The sequence below is a fragment of the Setaria italica genome, chromosome II (assembly GCF_000263155.2).
Source record: "Setaria italica strain Yugu1 chromosome II, Setaria_italica_v2.0, whole genome shotgun sequence".
In the NCBI taxonomy this organism is placed as follows: Eukaryota; Viridiplantae; Streptophyta; class Magnoliopsida; order Poales; family Poaceae; genus Setaria; species Setaria italica.
Window position 1 is genome coordinate 34,605,882 of NC_028451.1, and position 20,216 is coordinate 34,626,097.

General features: G+C 51.6%; 2 protein-coding genes across 3 annotated transcripts; one reads left to right on the forward strand and one right to left on the reverse strand.

Annotated features, from left to right (window-relative positions):
• Positions 1-1,811: 1,811 nt before the first annotated feature.
• Positions 1,812-3,448, forward strand: LOC111256502. Of its 2 annotated transcripts, none has more exons than XR_002676612.1 (4): positions 1,812-2,060; positions 2,201-2,505; positions 2,718-2,764; positions 2,879-3,448. XR_002676612.1 is itself a non-coding variant. In XM_022824724.1 (4 exons), exons 1-4 carry the CDS (start codon positions 1,983-1,985, stop codon positions 3,053-3,055), a joined length of 438 nt encoding a protein of 145 aa, XP_022680459.1. In that variant the 5' UTR covers positions 1,812-1,982; the 3' UTR covers positions 3,056-3,448. The 2 variants fall into 2 exon arrangements, 1 of the variants encoding a protein (XP_022680459.1); XM_022824724.1 differs by having other exon boundaries at positions 2,201-2,336.
• A 3,659-nt stretch (positions 3,449-7,107) lies between these two features.
• On the reverse strand, positions 7,108-11,324 carry LOC101763456 (phosphatidylinositol 4-kinase gamma 7). Its single transcript, XM_004957047.4, has 2 exons — positions 11,092-11,324; positions 7,108-9,672 (listed from the first exon to the last, which is right to left on the reverse strand). Exon 2 carries the CDS (start codon positions 9,473-9,475, stop codon positions 7,517-7,519), a length of 1,959 nt encoding a protein of 652 aa, XP_004957104.1. The 5' UTR covers positions 9,476-9,672; positions 11,092-11,324; the 3' UTR covers positions 7,108-7,516.
• Positions 11,325-20,216: the final 8,892 nt, after the last annotated feature.

Sequence of the window (20,216 nt, forward strand, 5' to 3'; positions counted from 1 at the left end):
TCGCGAACCCGTGTCCCCGTACGCCGCCGGGTGCCGACACAGGCGCTGCCGCACTCCCGCCCGCCGTGTCGAGGTCGTGTGCTGCCTGCGTCCCGTCAAATGAAACAGAAAGAATGAGAGAAAAAGAAAGAAACGGCCGCGCGCGGCGCGCGCAGCACGCCCTCGACTCGACTCCTCCCACCCCGTTCCGCCGCGCCGCCGCAGAACCGGACTCGCCCCCGACCTGCCGGCTGCCACGTGAGCACCGCCGCCGGACAACGGACGCGAACGGTCAGGCTTCACAGTTCACACGTCCCAGCCGCCGTTCTTTGCCTGCCTAGCGCCCTAGCCCCACGTCCTCTTCCTTTCAGGCTCCAGCGGTCGCCGACCGTTCCTGACAACGAACGAGACCGTGCGCGCATCATGGGGGAATGCACTCACGTGCTCCGGACGGGATTGCCTGGCGCTCAAGTACATTTGGAGCCGGACTCCGAGCGACACGAACAGAGGACAAGCTCAGAAGCAGGCCAGCACACAACGGTGGCCTGGCCACTTGTGATTGTATTGTACGTTCATGCCGGCGCCTCTCAAACCCTCCGCACGATTATTTCAAAAAAAAAAACTCCGCACGAGAATTCCAGCTGCCGCGCCCGCCCGTGCGGCTCTGAGTCAAAGATCTGAGACGCCAGAGCCGAGTCAGGCGCTGGAGTCTGGAGCAGCAGCTAGCGCCGAGCCACTGTCATGTGGGTCCCGTCTAACGACCGGCCCCATGTTCAGCGTCTCGGGCTGGGAGACCATGCACCGTCGGGGAACTAACCTTTGCCTGATCTCTCGCGCCCATTTTTAATCCGGCCAGCACGACGCAGTTGGCTCCAGATCTTTGACCGGCCGGGGGGAGCGCTGAGGCTGAGCTGAGATCAAAACAAAGCAAGCATTAGGCCCTAAAAGATTACTGCTTACTAGGGCCACGAATCTTGACTGTCACGTAACGTGGCCTCACACCACTTGGGTAACCTCAAACTAAACCTCCCCGATCAGCTTTAATAATCCGTCTCTCACTCTGTCGACTCACTCGCCACTTGGACGGCTGGACCTCCAGATCAGTCACGCTGCAAGGGGTGGCCCAGCCTCGGTCGAACCAATGGCGCGGCGCCACGTCGAAACGGACACGGACGTAAATAAAGTGGCCGTTTTTGTTTAACTCCGTGTCGTGCAAGCAATTAAGCGCAGATCTTGGTGTTGATTAGCGCCCGCCCGCAGCACAGTGCCGGATCTGTGAAGGAATCCGAGACCGTAGCTAGTGATCTCCCTGCACGCGCCCAAAAAAAAAAAGTACCAAGTACTATAAAGACAACAGGGGTGGATCTCACGCGACGTAACTGCCGATGTTCACTGCTCCCCATGGACGCGAGGTTCGTCGATCCGAAGACACCGCAGGACGACGCGTTCGGATCGGCAGGCGCCTCAATGCAAGGGAAATTGGAGCCCGGGACGGTCGGCCCGAGTGGCCGGCCGCGGCCGGTGCGCCGTGCGAGCACCGGAGCCGCCCGGAGATCGGTTGAATTGGGCTGGCCAGGGGCCAGCCGATCGAACAGCTCCCGGCCTCAGGTTTTGACATCCTCCATGTGCAGTCCAACCAGCGCGCGAGGACCACCGCATCGGTGAGCGGGCGCGAGACAAGCCGGGGATTAAGAAAAAAAACGGGAAAGGCGCACGACGCGACCAGGGACAGTTTGGTTTTCTAGAGGGGGCGTGTCAGGCGGCGATTTGAATACGCAGCGCCTCGCTTTGACTAGCGTTGGAGTCTCAGCTCTTGAGTTGAGATCACTGTGGGTTCAGTTCAGTTCAAGTTCCTCTGCAGCTGCGAGCCACTGGCTCCTGACTCCTTATAAAACCCTGCACCTGCCACCTAAACCTCTCCTTTCCTTTGATTCTGATTCTGAATCAGCAGCTCCGTGCAAGTTGTAGAGCTGCCGAACAAGGGGGGTGGTGTGTGTGGCAAGATGAGGTGCGCAGCTGTTCTTCTGGCGCTTCTGCTCTCCCTGTCTGCGCTATCTGCCTCCACTGCTGAAGCACACGAGGTTAGTAAGTACAGTTTTGCAGGTACCTTCAGTTCATATGGAAGTCGTAGAATTTGGTGTAGTGTTAGTGTATTGATAGTGGTAAATGGTAATCTACTGCTCGCTGTAAATTTCTGAAATTGTTTTCATGAAAAATGCAGGAACGATTGGACGACGATGCGGTATTGTTAAGCGGTCGGAGATGGTTGAGAGGAAGGAGAATAATCGCAGCTACTGGGCATGGAGATGCTGGCAAGAAAGATGAGGTGGTGGAAGGAAAGGGAGCCAAGAGCACAGGTGCAAACGCTGTCCCTGTCCATGAAGAGGAGAAAACTGTAGAGGTTGTCGGGTTGAGTGGTGAGAGTCCTGGGCGTGGGAGCGGCGGCAAGCACAGATTTGCCGGCCTCGTGCCGTTCAGTGCCGATTACCGCACTCCGAGAACTCACCCACCAAGGAATAACTGAAAGTAAAGCAGGCAAATACCTCTCTTGGTTTTCTAGCCTCTGATAAGCGATATCTTCCGACTAATCACCTAGAGTAGTTTTCTAGCACTGCTCATTGCGTAGTCAAGTGTACCTGCAGCTTTTTTGAATGCAAATCACCAGTAGGTATAGACGTATAGCATGAACGTTTGAGGATTGAGCAATGGTCTGAAACGCACCATTTCTGTTGTTGCAGGAGCAGATCAAGAAGCAGACGCACCTGCTGAAGCTGTACATGATTCGGTAAGTGCATTGGTCTATCAATTCAGCGTCTCATATGCCTTTCTGCGGCACACATTTGCTTACCAGTTACCACTGCCTGCTGTGTTTGCTTATATTCCTGCAATCTGCTTTCAGGGTAAAAGGAGCAAGGGATCAGCAACTCATGCCATGTTTCAAGCACCAAGGCAAGGAGATACGGCCGCAGTGATCCCCGAGGTCCTCGGCATGGATTACAACTACAAGCTGGATGCCCGTCACCACCGACCCATCAACAACGACGCTCCGCTGGAGGATCTTGCCAAGAAGCCCTAGGTATTGTGAATATCCTGGAGCATGAGAGAAGCTGGGTCCTCTTGCTTTACAGATACATCTAACCACAATAGCCATTAGCTAATGGTTAGCTTAGCTAGTTAGGAACTCGCTCTCCAAGCCACGTGTAGCCCGTTCTTGGCACTCATGGAACAATCTGAGGTCACTGGAATGGTCAGTTTTGGTTGTAATGTGCTTGTATGGAGAGCATCTGTAATTTCTCACCAGCATTTCTGAAGTTGCAGACAATAGAGACTGATGCTGATCCTTCAGGTAATCACTAATCAGGTTGCAGCATGTGTGCAAACAGCCATGAAGTCATGAAATTCTGTCCTGTGACGGGAGTTGTTTCGGCCCTCTTGGGCCGATGAAAACATTAAACATGTAATGCTTCGGCCCATTACCTGTAAGATGGCCTAGGTTGGGGTTTGTGCTTCGGCCCATAAAGAACACTGCCAGCCTGTTGTTTGTAATGTTGGTGATGAACACCGCCAGACTTATCTCTGATGTAGAAATCCTCCAGAACTTAAGCACCCTAAAAGTTATCGCAAAGTTGAGGTAACAATGCGTTAGAAAACAAAGGAATCTTATATTATTACTCTGGAAACTTTTCAATTAGAATCAAACAAATTCATTTGAAGGTTGTAAATTCTGCCAGGTATATAAACAGTTTGAGGAGTAGTTTGTTACAGCAATAAGTTATAAAGCTAGTCAAACGAATAAAATTCTCAAGAAATCTCGTATCCATTTTATGATGTTCACAACTTCATAATTTTATCAGCAGGTTTGTATGCAGCAACTGTTTCAGATTACAATTGCAGCTGCGCACAAAGTGCTACTTCTTCTGAGAGCAGAGTTACAAAGCAGAAACACTGAAACAGCTACCAGATCTTCTGGTGCTACCAACCAGTCACAATCCCAGAGTTTTTTAATAAAGGGAAAAAAGGCTATGACATTTATCTGTAAAACAAGATAATATCCAAAGGGCAGGTACTTATTAATTTTAGAAAATGGCTGTGACAATCCGGGGTTAAAAAACCATGTGTTTCTGAAGAGTGATGGCCTGATGGGTAGCATTTCAGTTATAACACTGAATTTCGGCACCCCATTCAAATGATGTTCATCAGCAGCTAGTACTTAAAAGATCGGTTCATATACTTTGGTTCAGCTAATAAACCAGCAGTGCCATAGGAAAGACCAGAGTTATTTCTTCAAAAAAAAAAATCTGAGTTACATTCCATCATCCTCATCATCTCCGATCACACTTCCAGATATCTCGTCAGCCGGGAGAGAAGATTTGGCATCACCGCGGACTACGTCAAGGCGATCCGCTCTCGCCCATGCTGTTCATATTGGTGATGGACGTGCTAAATAGGCTGTTTGGAGCTGCCAGTGAGCAGGAGCTGCTCCAGCCGATGGGACACCCTGCAGTCAAGTAACAGTGCAGCATGTACGCGGATGACGTGAACCTCTTCGCCTCGCCCACGGTACAGGAGGCCCAAACAATTGCCAGAGTCATATCCATCTTCGGCAGAGCCTCAGGGCTGGTAACAAATCTGTCCAAATGCTCCATCACACCAATCTTCGGAGTAGAGGGAATGCTGCCAGCAATACAAGCAGTCCTACCATGCCAAATCAGCCAATTCCCAATCACTTACCTGGGAGTACCGCTATCAACCACTGCCATTCCCAAGGGACAGATAAGGCCGCTGGTGGAGAAGATTGCCAACTTGGAAAGGACCGCTCATGCCAAAGAGTGGACGGCTTACACTCACCAAATCGGTACTCTCTACGATGCCGATCTACTTGCTCATGGCCGACCAATTGCCAGCTTGGGCGATTAAGGAGACCGATAGGATACGACGGAAGTTCTTGTGGGCCGGCCAAGATGTATCGGTGCGGGGCAAATGCCTAGTGGCATGGACCACTGTTTGCCTTCCGACAACACAGGGAGGACTTGGGGTTCTGGATCTCAAGCTGGCAGGCTACGTGCTGCGGACACGCTGGTTATGGCTGCAACGTACTGACCCGGACAGAGCTTGGGCTGCACTGCAATTCAAAATTGAGCCGGAAGTCAAAGCACTCTTTGAAGCATCCGTAACAGTCCATGTGGGAAACGGAGAACGCACGCTGTTCTGGACAGACAACTGGATGAATGGCCAGTCTGTATGTGATATGGCGCCGACGCTGACGGCACTTGTGCGGCCGAACATCAAGAAAAGGAGAACAGTGGCGCAGGCGATGGCGAATAGACAGTGGGTGCGCGACATAACGGGCGGACTGTCGTAGAAGCTTTGGTCGAGTGCCTGCATCTGTGGGACACATTGGAAGCAGTTCAGCTGCACACGGAGCAGGAAGATGCAGTTCGATGGCGGTGGACAGCTGACGGCCAATACACAGCCAAATCAGCGTATCAGATGCTCCACAAGGGGCGAACAAGTCTACAAGGAGCAGAACTCATATGGAAGACCTGGGCGCCGTTGCGTGTGAAGCTGTTCCTCTGGCTAGCATGTCGACGGCGCATCTTAACGGCAGACAGGAGGAGGCGACGGGGACTGGAGGCGCACGACACCTGCTTCATGTGTGACCAATCCAACGAAACAGCAGACCACCTGCTGGCCTCCTGTTCAGTGGCAAAGGAGGTATGGTGGCTCGCGTTCTCCTGGGCACAGTGCCAATGCAGCTTCACAGGACCAGAGATGACGATCCAAGACTGGTGGGAGCATCCAGGACCGAAGTGCCTGCCGTGCGGCGCGCTGTAAAACTTTAAATCCATCTGTGCAGATCTCCTACGTATTCGAGAAAAAATGTGCAGTAAATATATTAGGACGCACAAATTTTTTTTGGCAAAGTTCATCAAATTTGAATTTTGTATCTTGCGCATCAGAGCAGCTACCCGATGTTGTTCGCCAGTCCGTGGCGTCTCGCCGGTCTCCGCACAGTCCACGCCAACATGCATCCGCTCGACCGCTCAGCAGGAAACAAACAGGTTCTCCTAGCGAGTACCAAGGCCAGCCCCAAGCCCCCAACTAGAGCTGCCGGCTGCGGGTCCTGCGGCGATGCTTCCGAATCTTTGGACTGCTCGCCTAGTCGCCTGCCCGCCCAATGGCAGCCATAGCGAACCGGACCACGCGAGCTTTTGCACTTTAGGTCCCATGCTGCCGCCGGGATAAGGCTGCGTGACAGCCAGGCCAATGATAGCTGCGGCCGGTCTCACTCTCTCTCCCTCGCTGTCACTCAAGCCGCTCCCTGCTTCCCTCAGCGTCGCGGCGGAGCGGCGTACGCGTCCGTCCATCCATCGGCCCATCGGCAAGCGACGGCGACGGGGCGGGACAACTGTCGCCGTTGGGCTCGGCAGATGGCGCCGCCGGCGATGGACGTCGTCTTCCTCCCACCAGACCGGACTGACCGGTTACTCTTCTCTTGATCGGCGGCGACTCATAGTTTCATCCCATCTCTGCCGTGTGGAAAAAGTGCATGCGCTTTGTCTGGCCCTGAGGCGGACTGGCCACCTAACCTGACGGGAATAAAAGGGTTAAGAGGTCACTTATGTTATGGATAACAACAACACCACCGGTGACGGAGACGAGACACGCAACGACACCCCCCGGAGCCCACAGTCCGCAGGCATGCTGCTGGCGAAATCAGGAACAGCAACAGCCCCGGACTCAACTCCTCCAGGCGCTGACGTCGCAGCAGGAAACTGAGTCAAAAATATTGGCTCTTTTCGCGACAAGATATTACAGGATATTATTGCACGAAAAAAATTATCCCAACTAGCAGTCAAAACAATGCGTGCTAATAAACCATATCTGGAGGTGAGATCGACATGGAAGGAACGGATGAGCCCCCACACCAATCATGCAAACCACGAAGTACGCGCGGCACATGGGATTGGAAAGATCTGTGGGCATTCTTTGACGCTTTCTGAAGCAAGTTCCAGATCGTTCCTTCCAAGTACAAGGCTATCAGCGTTGGTATTTTTTTAACACGTCCTGCACACAAGCTCCAGAGCAGAGGAACAAACATACAGTACAGCCAGAAAACTACAGATAGAGACAGCAGGTGGTATTTATGCATATATCTATAGCGATATCATAGTTCATATCAAGGTAAGCGTCTTCCAAAATGGTACAGCGGCAAAGCCGAAACACAAGGCGATGCCAGCACACTCACCACCATCAGGTAACGGCCGAGATCGAGCCCCGGTGTTGCGAGGTAGGAGTACTATATACATAAAAAGAAGAAAAGAACAACGCATCCCATATGTCAAACACTATGCACAAAACACACCATTCTCCTGGCAAAGATCATCTCATGTAAGGACGGTCTTATTCTCGAACCACCTCTACCGGCTCCATACACCTAAGAGCATATAGTACCTGCTGCAACCTGCAACTGCTGCTGCTGCACACCAGAGCTCGACGAACTACATTACCTCGGTAGCTTTTTCTTCTACTACTTTCAAAACTGGCAAGACGTGCCCAGCCTCGGCATCTGACGCGGGCCACCACCAGTAGTGTGCTTCCGGGCACGGAAGGCGTTGGGGAGCAGCTCCTGGAACATGTCGAGGAATGCACTCCACTCTCTAGGGCCCATGTCCGACACCTTCACAAAACTGGCGCTGGGCGGGAGCAGCTCATTGGCGCTCCTGCTCCCGGACTGATGCTCACTAGCTTTGCCGCTGTAGTTAGTTTTACTCACTTTACCCTTTGGAACACCTGTATGGTAGGCTTTAGATTTCGCAACGAAACCAAGCCGCTTCATGGACGAGGATAGCTTCAAGACAGAAGAAATCTTCTGGGGTAATGCACTGGTCAAGGCATCAGCATCCTCCTTGGTAGTGTAGGTGTTATCCTCGTCCTCGTTCTCATCTTCCTCATCACACTCATCTAACTTGGACAGTGGATTCCTGGAACTTGCCTTCATGCTCCCAAAGTTGCTGAAAGCTGGTAGTTCAAAGGCATCCGAATCATCCTCACCGTCAAGAGGGAACTGGGTGAAGTCATCATCGTCATCTTCAACTCCGGCTTCATCAGGAAGAAAGAACTCTCTTTCCTCAACCCACTTCCTTGCTTCCATGCAGAGAATCTCAAGCTCACTTGGCTCCTCTTCTTTTCCAGTGAACTGCCTGCTCATCATCTCTCCAATCTCGGACAGGCAGAGGCCAAATGCTGCAGCTTCCTTGAGAAATATTGTTGACAGCACCAGCACTCTAATGCATGCCTCACGTATCATGGGTAGCTCCATGCGGAGCATTTCAGCATCTTTTACAGGATCAAGTCTTGCAATGTAATCAAGCTCCTCCTCAGAGAAAGGAACAGATGCCTGCGGCCAGTGGATCCACTCAAAGTAAGGATCTTCTAGGCATTCTGGCAGACAAAGACCATGATCAATAGGAATGAGTTCCGTCTGCTCTCCAAAATTGTCAACCCCAGGGCCAAGCTTCCTCACCAGAAGATTTCCAGCATGCCTATCAGTGTTGAAGATTCTAATGTCAAGTATGCCAATCCTATGCACTGCAGATACAGGGAAGCTTGACGTCCCATGGTCGCTAGCATCAAAATCATGAGGAATGAACTGCTGCAGTGATGCAATCTTGCTCACAGCCTCTGACTTGTTGCAGAAGATTTTGCTTTTGCAGCCAACACAGTCATTCACATTGAACACTGTGTGTGTTATCTTGACCAGCATGGTGGGAGGAACATTGGCAAAGTGATCATAATCAAGCAGGTAAGCAGCAACCTCTCGGAACCCTGTCTCGCCAACCCTCACAGATCTTTTGAGGCCTGGCTGTCCCAGTGCCTTCCCCACAAAACCTTTTGGGTTGTTCGGGGCAAATGGTTCCTCATCAGTTGGCTTGACAATTGCAACACGCTCTCCCCAGATGTTCTTGAAGTAGTAAGCACCACCCATCCCACTGTTAACAGCTACTGGGTCGACACCATTCCTTATTGCTTTGATGACATCCTTAGCAAGCTGCTTCATCCGAGAGGAAGGGCTTGAACAGCCAAGGATTTCAATGGGCCCGCTCCGGTCTCGCTGCCAAACATCCTTTCCAGTAGGGGAGAGGCAAGGTGTGGAATTGCTTCGGTGAATCTGATTCCTTTTGAGAAGCAAAGGTGAGTCATTGCGAATGCTGGTAAGATCATTATTCAGAACCAGATCACCAAAGGTCAGCGAGCTCTCATCAGTGGGCACATTGAGGGCTATCTGCAGCTTCTTTTTCACAGCTTGCACATTTTCACCCCTCTCCAACTCAATGCCAAGGACAGAACCATTGTCAGTTTGGACAAAGACTCTCTTCCAGCTCAGTTGCCTCCCCTCAGTTCTGCTACCTCCAGGATATTCACTGCTGAAGCTCCGATCCAGGACTGCCACAGCCATCTGTGTCTGAACAGGACAGTCCAAGTCCCTGGACATAGAAGAGCTGAAAGGAGTAGCCTTTATCTGCTAGCTCCTCTCGTGCACTCCACCAGAGAAGCAAGCAGATGGGCAGCAAGGGAGAGGACAAACTCTTGCAATTTGAAGCCAGTAGCCTTGGAGAAGAGAAGGCGTTTTTCACCACCTCTGCATCAACTGGAAGCTGGGTATCACTGAACCATCGATTGATATATATCCTGAGAGCAAAAAAAGAGAAAAATGAATACTCAAGATATTGCACAAAACAAGCTTCCATATATTGATAAATGTAAGACTCCAGGCAAAGATAGGAAATATACAACAGTAGCAGAATAAACTTCGACGCAGATAGATTAACAAGCATGTAACAAACTAATAGAGCCTCTCAATTACTTCCTAAACAATATTCTTTGTATCATGTGGTTTGAGGAATCAGTTGTAATTGTACTTGTACCAGTCTTTCATAGCAGGGTAAAGGTAGCATGGTTTCACAAATTTATAACATACGTATAAACCACAGTTGTTGAACAGACCAGGTAGTACAGATTATATGGAGAATAGTAGAAACCTTGCATCTGGGTTTCAAGTTTCTTAACAGGAACATATTGATCAGTATTTTTGACAATGACCATGAGAACATTAGCTAGAATGACGGTGAACTTAGATCCCAATCTCAGGCAGGCAGAAGACATGAATCAAGTGGCATTTAACATCTCATATAGTCATATATAAGCAAGCAACCGTACCCCCTGTTTTATTGTTCACAAAATGAAAGGAACGAACCTTTTTTATTTTCTCTTAGCAAAATGAAACTTAGAACATTTCTCCCCCTTTTATTTACAGAAGGTGATTGTAGATCATGAGAATCGCGTTACAGGAACAAGGAGATGCTCCTATTGTAGGTGTATAAGACAAACCAGTTATTAAGAGGAAATAGCGAGTACCTAAAATGAACTCAGACACTACAGGTGTAGGCAGATTTAAGTTGCATGAAAGCAGAAATGAACTAACATGAATCAATGGTAGCAAGCTTTGTAAGAAATCCCCAGTTCAATTGATTACTCCACAAAATACTCGGAACAAATCGATTTCCCCACGCAGCTAAAAAAACAGAGTTTAAACGGGACAAATTCCCCTTCGCTGACCGGATCAAATCATTCAAATAGCTCCCACGCTTTCACAGCAGCGGGAAACACAAATCCAAATACTGTCTGAAATCTACACACTCGATTAACCCGACAAATAATCTATTATACAGCTTTTAAGAGACAAACTACGCATAGATCCTACACGTTTGTTCAGGGATTTGTTCGCCCCAAATCTCACACTTCCAATTCAATAACACCAGAAAATCACAAAGCCAACATTTCCAAAAGAATAACAACAAAACTCACGAAGCCAGCCTCATGACTATTCTGAAATCCAGTACCCTTCACCGATAGAAACTTTTGAGACGACGCTGGCGCGCTCGATCGACACGAGAAGAAGCAACACTAAATCACTCACAGTCGCAGGTGCTCATTTCGATCAAACACCTCCGCAAAATCCGAAAAATTCCCAAGCCCGCACTAGCCCCACGCCCCCGCCCGCCGCGGCTCCCGTCCAAGCACAGGCTGAGGAGTGAGGTGGGGACTCACCGGCGGGACCGATCTGGGCGCTCGCGGGCAAGGAACGGCCAGAGCGCCGCCTCCCTCCTCCTGCGTCGCCGGAGATCCGACGTCCGGTCGCGTCGCCGGCGCAGATCCGGCGGCCGGACGGTGCGCCGTACGCGTCCCACGGTGGCGCGATTTGTGTGCTTTTTTCCTCTCTTTGTGTGATTTGTCCTTTTCCCTCCGGGCTCAACTCGTCGTAGACCCAAGAGACGGGTTAATGAGATAACCGCGGTTAACGTGACCCCATCTCGCCTTCTTATAGACACGCACATTCTCGAATGGGTCCCTCCAAGTTTCGGTATTTTCATAGAGCTGCACTAATTGAGACCTTCTGTCTTCTGGAATCGCGACAAAAATTGCGACCCGCAGAATTTGGTGGTATGGTACTACGACACATCCCTAGCTCCCTTGTGCAAGTTGGGTGCATGAATTGCACACGACAAGATTGAGGAGGTTAGCTAGTTAGATAGAGCTTGCATACTTCACAAGAAGAAATGAAAATATTATAAATGTGACTCTGGAAACTATATAAAGTGAGTTAAGGATGCGTGGTCTTTTAGTTGTTTTACCTCAATCCACCATGTATTCTTGGTTGTTTTTGAACTATGGTGCCTTTAAACTTTACCAATTTGTTAAGATCACTTATGGAAATAATTTGAGTTGACACCACTTTATAGAGTTTCTTTGAACCATGGCCAAAAGTAACACAATTTATACTGCCCGTGTATTCATGCACAGCTAACTGAACAATTTCTTAGCTCCTAAAATGAAAACAACTAATAAGTTGTGAGCCGTAGCCCTAGTAGGAGCAGTTAGTACAGTCATATTTAAAGTGTAGCAAGCTATCATGCTATGTTTAAAGTGTAGCAAGCTATCATGCTTTTAGGAGCCGAACTAGTTGGTAACAACTTTGCTTATTAAAAGATTAAGAGCCAAAGTGTTAATGAAGTACCGCGCATGACATATTTTGTCTGGAATCAACAGAGTAGACAGCCTTGCATGCATTGCTTTTGAGTAATACTATTAGGCTAGTCTCAGTAGAGATTTCATCAAGAATTTCGTGACCATTTTAAATAATATGCCACGTTAACAATTTTGCAAACATGACAAGGTCATTACAAGGAGAGAGAAAATGGAGTTTCATCATATGTGAGATGAGTTTCATCACTATAAAATCTACAGTTATCAAGTTTTCAACCTTGATAACTGTGCCATAAAACTATACACTGAGACTGACCTACAAGCACTCCTAATTCTACGAACGATTAGTCAGCATTTTTATTATATCTAGTGAAAACCACTAATTATAGGGGTCATAAGAAAAATTTATGATGCCAAGTCCCTGTCCAGAAAAAGAAAATATGGCTGTACTTTTGTGCAAAACAAGCCCTGATACTTCCATGCGCCGAGCGCACACAGACAGACAGGAAATTAATTTCTCGAGAACATAAAAAAAACAGAGGGAGAAAAAGGACAGCAGAAGTGAATTCTAACGAGCCATCAATCCGTCTGTTTGCTTTGGGATCGGAAGGCTCTAGAATCCCCAGTACGCCGGCCTCCACATGGCGCCTGGCGACAGCACGGTGAGCGCACCGGGGGCGGGGCCCGCGTGGCAGCGGCCGCGTCCGGGCGCCGGCCGCTCACCCGCGGTGCGCGGTGAGACCGAGCCGCGCCGCGTCCCCCACGCGCGAGAGCCCCGGGCGCTGCCGGCGCGGGGGCGGCAGCGCAGGGGGCGGTCCAGTGGTAGTGGCGCGCGGCCATCGAGGAGGAGGGAAGGAGGCAGGAAAAAATCTGGCCGCGCCCCCTCGGCCCTCCCGCGTGCGGGGCCCGTTGCCGCGGCTCCCTGCCACGCAACCGCAACAGAGGGCTTTGAGGCTCGTCGTTCGTCAATGTCCATGGTCGTGGTCCGTCCGTGAGGCTTTTTGACGTGTGTTTGTGGCTGAAATTGACCGGGCGGGGCAGTCTAAAAGTTATGCAGATTACCTAGCATATTTGGCGTAAATTTGGTGCAAACATCGTCAGATGATGCTAACGATTTGTTAAACTTTTTGCGTGTTTTCGTGGGTTCTATCTGAGCTGTCTACCTCCAATTTGAAGCTCGAAAGTCTAGCGGCACGAGCAATTGACCACCTGAGTCATATTTTGAACAAGTACGCACCTACTACCTGATTGGCGCTCCACCATCAAGGCACAGTGATGTTTAGTGGAGTGATTGACTGTATATTTCTGTCATGGTCAGCTGTTTTCTCAGTCTGGGCTGTCCATTTCTACCTGATGCATATGCAGCCATGCAGACGCAGAGACCACGGTACCTGTTCAAACTCGAGCGTTGACACCCGGCGATGTGGGTAACACGATTGGGCGACTACTTCACAGAATTGGCACGTACAAAGCGATCTTATTGTAGTTTACTGATTAGCAACGCCATGCAGTCAGAAAAAATGGAAGTCAAGATATTGATACGTGCCTTTTTTTCGCCAAAAAAAATAGATGCATACTATATAGGTGCAGAAATATATTTTGGAGTAAAGAAAACAAAGTTCTCTGTTCCTACACCTAGAGAGCAGAGAACGTGCATGTCTGTCCGTGAAAGATGAGACAGAATTACCTGCTCGATCATTAGGCTTAGGCCTAGAGAATCAATTGGCAGTGAAGGAAGCAGTGCTAGCTAGCCAGGCACTAACAAACATATCATTGACCGGCAGAGAGGAGTGCCCCACTCCACTGCCACCAAAGCGACATCTTTGAACCAGAAATTAAGGTTAGATATATCGTTCCAAATCAAATACAGTACACTCCTCCTTAAAATAAGATAGAATTGTCGAGGAAAAAAGGGATGGTAAGATTTTCCCAACAATTTAATTAATGTCTGTTATAAGCTGGTATACAAAAATTCAGAAAAAATAAGCTGGTACAGATGGATACGGCCTGCCGGCCGCTGTAATGACAAGTTAAGATACATTCCGATTCGCTATACATCAACATGGCACTCTCTGTATGTAACTTCCACCGGCCGTCAGCCATGGCAGAACATTGTAAACAGTGCAGCACCGGTGGACGCTGGATGCCACCTGCTCGTAATGAGTATGTACTTCCTCCATCCTAAATTACTATTCGTTTTAACTTTTCTAGATATATAATTTTTAACATATACCTAGATATATATTATATCTAAAATCAATAACTTTAGAAAAAACTTGGGATTGGGGAGTGGCTCCGAGGCAGGAAGCAAAGGATCCTGACGGGTCGACAGGAGGCAAGGAACCAATGCACGCGGCGGGCCATAAAGTCGCCGCGCACACGTCCTCACGCCCCGGTTCTGAGTTCTGACCGGCCCTGTAGAGGCCAATTAACCCCTGGGCCAGCAGTTCACGCTCCCGCACCGCTACAGGCGACGCAGGAGTACGCACGGTGGCTGTACGACTCCGGAGTAGTAGAGTAGTAAAGTCCACTGCACGCATCGATCATCAGACGTTAAATTAACGCCCCCCGTCCTGCGCCCACTCCTCTCTCCAACCACACATGCCGGATGCCGCCAGATTCTACTTGCACCCCCAAACAAAAATTACGCTTACGTGGATGGATTACGCTGACACCGGATCCGATCGCGCGGCCTCAGTAAACAAAAATATCCTGCAGGGCTCGCGCTAACCTCGCCGGGGGCCCAGGCTTTTACGCAGCAGCTCACCCGTTTGGTGCGGTTCGTTATCCCCTCGCGCAGGCAAATTGCTTTGCTCCGCGTCCACGGACCGATCGGCAATTCGGCAGGCAGGCAGCGGGCACGGCGGGAAGCAAGCAAGCGAAGCGGCCGGACGGACGGGCGCGGCGTCGTGCGCGCATGTGCCGGGGGGACGAGGACGACGACGTGCCGGCTAACCTTGAGTGGGAGTGCACGGTACGACTTACGAGCGGGTACTCATGGCTAGGCGAGCGAGACCGAGCCGAGGTGCAGCGCGCTGGCTGGCCTGCGGCATCGGCCGGCACGGCACGCATAGCTAGTAGTACTAGCTGCCTGTCCCGTGCGTACGGGGTGCGAGGACACGGAAGGTTCGCGAGACCGCGAGGTGGCGGGGCGCTACTGCGTGCGCCCCGTCGCGGCCGTGATGCCGGGGGGCTAGGCAGCGGGCGGGGCGCCTGGTGGCGGGGGATCTCGTATCGTTTGGTGCCGTGCGGGTGGGGGCGACGCGACGCGCGCATGTGCCGCGCCAGTGCCCGCGTTGGAAGCAAGGGATAGGGTAGGAGTTTCCTAGCTAGGCTGGGGTTGAGCGACTACAGAGGAGTGTCATTTACAGTCACCTAAGCTGTGCCTGACGAACAATCCGCCCCATTGAGCGCATTTACACGCTGCGACACCAAGTAGCTACCGCGTACTTACAAGTGCGCCCTGACGCGCGCCCTGAATCCCGTAGCTACCGCTCGTTGTCCGTCCGTCTCTCGGCCGGTGGTGTCTCTACGGAGTACGTTGGCCGGTGCGTACACTGACTCACTGTGAGCGAGCGCGTCTTTATTTTCCACGCACCAAGTGTACGCTAGCACTGACCGCGTGTTTAAATGTACCGGGACCAGCCAGTCATCATGTTCCCCTGGCGCCCAACTGCGCTGCGAGTCCGCGACAGCCGCACGGTGCGCAATGCCAGCTTGCTTGGTTGGAGGTCTGAGCAACCGATAAAAACTGCTGTATGAGAGTTGCTTGTAAATTTAGAGATCTGCCTGATCAGATCCGTTTGGTTGGAAGTATGTGTCTGAGAGTACTAATAAGAGAAAAAGGATATATCATTAATGTATTTGTAATACCTATATATAATTATGATTAACATTATTCTTTTTTATTGATTTAATAAGGTTTTTAAAAAACTTATTTGAAAAAATATCCAATATTTTGTGTCCAATATTTTTTGTGCGCGGCGATCGGGCACTAGTGCCCGGGGCCAGGCTCTGACCCAGTGCTCGGATCTCCTCGAAGCTCTTTCCGCCGGCATACCCCCTGCAGATCGCCTCAAAGTCCAGGTCGAGATAGTGCGTCGCCACCGATGTCAGCACCCCCGACATCTCGTGGAACACACCGTCGAAGATAAGCATTTTGACCGTGTCCAGGACCCCCGCAAGCTAGACGTCAGGTCTGCCGGTACTCGGGCCCGACCCGAGCACCTCAGTCACCACCACATGCGCCATGTCGCGGAGCTGATTGAGCTCATCCACGAGAGCGGACCGCTCTGCTAGTGACCGGGCCAACGCCTCCGCGTTCTTAGTGACCGTTGCCTGGGTCATCCTCAACTCCCCCTCCAGGATTGCACAGGAGACCAAGTCAGCAGAAGGCAGAAAAGGGGTACAAACCCGCCTCAAACTCTCAGGACAGCGGGACTTACTTTCCATTGCAACAACAACTGTGACGCGTCCCTCCTCCGACCACTGCAGCTCCTGCTGAAGAAAGGCATTCCTCTCCCCCAGCTCTTGACTGGCGCTCTCGAGGATGATTTGCCCCTCTTCTAGCTGGATCACCCTCTTTTATAGCCGAGCGGCCTCTTGCTCGGCATGCGCAGGAGTCGCTTGCTCTACCCCCAGGGCCTTCTGCGCCGCAGTGAGCTCCTGTTCGGCAGCGATCGCCCGTTCGACCGCTCGTCGCACCACTTCTTGACGCTCCCGAGCCGCCACCACGGCCTCCGCCAGGCGAGACTCCATCGCGGCAAGCTCCCGCTTGGCGCCGGTCGCACGTGCCGCCTGGTCCTGGGACTCGCGACGGGCAGTCTCCAGCTTGCGAGCAAGATCACCGAACTGCCGCAACGCCGCCGTGTCCCGTTCCTGACGATCGTGCTCCTCTCGGAGGAACCAGGACTTACAGGTCGCTATCATCTCCAGGCTCTGCAGAAATAAGGGCAGGCGCGCTAAGGCAACCGGTTGGATGAACAAAAGACCAGGGGCGAAGTCAGGATTGCAGAAGGCTTACCTCCCCGATGTGCGGCAGGCCAATGGACATGGCCCGGTTGGCAAGGCCAGCTTCATCCAGAACCTCCTTTAACTTCGCCACGACGGAAGTAAGGCCCAATCGCACCGATTGTCCGCCGCTCCCGAGTAGGTCCCAGAGTTCTCGCTCCCCCCATCGCGGAGCACGAACCGAGCCTTCCCCAGCCCACCCGGCTGAGGCCACACCAGGTCGTGAGCCGCCTCCGACCCACTTGAAGATCTGGCCGCCACCCAGGTGACCTCCCCTCCGATGGAAGGAAGGACCACCACCAGGATGTCACGGCCCGCCAACAACGACTCTTCCTCCGCTCCAGTCGCCTCCAACACGCCACCCTCGGGCGAGCTCGGGAGGATACTTGCCCAAGCATGGACCTTGGCCAGCTCGAGGGACATTGGAACCTCTGTTGCTCCATCGGTGGTCTCGAGCCCAGCTTCACCGCCCCCCTCCAAATTCGACCAAAAGGGCGAGCCGACGTCATGCGCCCCTCCTCCGGGTGATACAGGCACCACAGGTTCCCTCCTCACCTCCTCCATGACCGGTAGGGGAGGGATTGCCACAGTTACCACCGCAGCAGATTCTGCCGTCACCACGGGACTCGCCGTCGCCGCAAGGAACGCCGTCGTCGCCGCCGCTGGCGCAAGTGCGGCTGACAAGGGGGGAGGATCAGCCCCATCAACGAGGATCGAGCCAACTCCAGCACGGTCCTCCCATCGCTCGCCATGACCCGCCGCAGGTTAGGCGTCCACTCCGCGTGTACAGGAGGCGGCGCGATGACCAGGGGAGTCGATGACGGATCGCTGCAGAAGAAGGTATGGGAGTGAGAAAAATAGAACCTATTGACACTGTTTTTTGACATGTGTCAAAACTAGTGTCAAAAGAAGCAAAGATACTGATGCATGACACAAGGGCAACGGCTAGTGAAAACAGCCGATAGAGTCACAGAGGTGTCAGCCGATGAAGGGTGACGGGGACCCAGCCGATGCGAGCAAGAGGATTCCAGTCGATCGAAGATATTGGGGTTCGATCGTTAAAAGGCAAGAGAGTCTTGATCGGCGAAGATATTGCAAGACAATGGATATAGAATTGTTCGAGGGAGGCCAAATTCATTTCTAACTCTTGTACGAGTCGTTTTATTTAGACAAGTTTGTTTCTTTAGTTACAGATATTGTATTGCGTCAATCGACTAGGACTAGGAGTCTTGAGTTTAGGATATAAATACAGATCTTGCAAGGTCTGAAAAACATGTACACACAAACAAACAAATCTACTTTATTCGTAATTTACTTTCAAGTCAGCGACTTCGCAAAAGTTCTCTTTTTCTTCACGAGTTCTTCCAAGCTAGCAGGGCTGCATCATCTTAATCTCCGGCTGGATTGTAAGTTCCGCGTTTATCGAGTAATTTTTAGGCTTTAACTTCCGGTGCATCGCTCTTGTTTCGTCTCAATTTATTCATCAAGTTATTGATATTTGCTAGATCTGCAAGTTTATTTGTTTAAATCTTATTGCTTTAGCTTTTATCATCATTATCCAGCTTGGAATAGATTCCGATCGACTTCTTATCCTGTTTTTCAATCAAGAATTGTTCTATAGCTAATTAGATCTGTTTCAAGTGTTGTTCGTGTAGCATTATTTAGGTTGCATTTCAACAATTCCTTTGCATTGATTACGCGTACATCAGCTGACCTAACCGATCGTCCTTTTCATGTATCGGCTACCCAACCGTAACAATCTCCTGGAGCTAATCGGAACACCAGCCGATTTGTTCTCGAGTTTAACGTTTTCTTTGCCCTTGTCAATTAGCAGGTTAAATTGATTGGCACGCCTTGGATCGAGAGGGCTACAACCTGTACTTGAGCGAAGCAGATCTCTCAGGTTTCGTGTGGTAGTACACGAAGGTCACCACCTAATTTTTGCATTAACAGAACCCGAAGTATTCACGCGAGTGAGAAGAACTGCAATCACGTACATGATCGGAGGAACTAGGAAGTCCATCGGATCAGAACCCGTCGGGGGCTGCCACCGGCTTGCTCCAGGAGGACCAAGGGAGAGGGCATCCCAGCCTGTGGAAAATCCATTGGAGCGGCATGTGAGGCATCCCTTTGCCGAGGACCAGGCGCGTCTGCCGATTCGTGGGCACCGTCGAGCCCCACACCGAGGGTTGCAACACCGATGGCACCTCCGGACGGCGTGGCGGCGACCGCGCCCGCGTCGCCTCCCGCTCACGGGCGGCATCCCCATCCGCAGCGCGCTTCCTCGACTCGGGGGCACCAAAAGGTCCCTCCGCGCCGCGCGCTCGGCCAGAGGGTGTAGCAGCGGGCCCGTGGCGCCCAGTCAAAATCACAGTAACGCTCTCGCTTGTCTCGTCCCCCGAAGAGTTCGAGACGTAGGGGTCGGAAGACTCGAGCTCCGCCCCTACAGCCGACGGGCTCTCGCCGCCACGCAGCCGCCGGCTGATTTCTCACTGCCTCGCCTCCTGCCTCTGGGCCTTCACAGCTTTCTTCTTTTTCCTCTCATCCGCAGCCGTCCTTTGGGTCACCTGACGTGCCACGCCCTGTGGCCCCTTTGGGAGGCTTGTCGGGACTTGTAACGCTCGAGCCCCTACAATGTGAATGGCTCAAAATCGGTTGGAAGGACTGGATGAAGGGGAAGCATGCTGCAAGGAGAGGGACATACGAAGTTAGGCCACCTTCCAGCTTGAAAGGGCTCCAACGTTCCACTGAGGGTCGCGTCGGCCCAAAACTGCAACACTTGATCTCCTTCTCCAGCAGCTCCGCTGGCGACACGCGATCGGGATCCGACGGGCCGGAATACTTCCACATTGGCCGCACCCACTGCCCAAGTGGGGCGATCCACCAACGGATGAAGGTGTCAAAGACCCGCAGCCCGTTGAGGCTCTCCTCCACACGTTGCCGCAGCGCCGGCTCAAGGACCTCCATGTGTTTCTTCTGCTTTGAAGCGGGTCCCCACACCTAGCTGTCCTGTCTCGTAGGCCTTCCTCCTGTGAACTCTGGGAACAACGCCTCTATCGGGTTCCAGATGTAGAACCACTCGCTGTGCCATCCCCTATTGGAATCGTTGGGTGTGTACGGCGGGTACACAACCTTGAGTTTCATCTGAAGCGTGAAACCCCCAACCGGGGCTGGCAGGC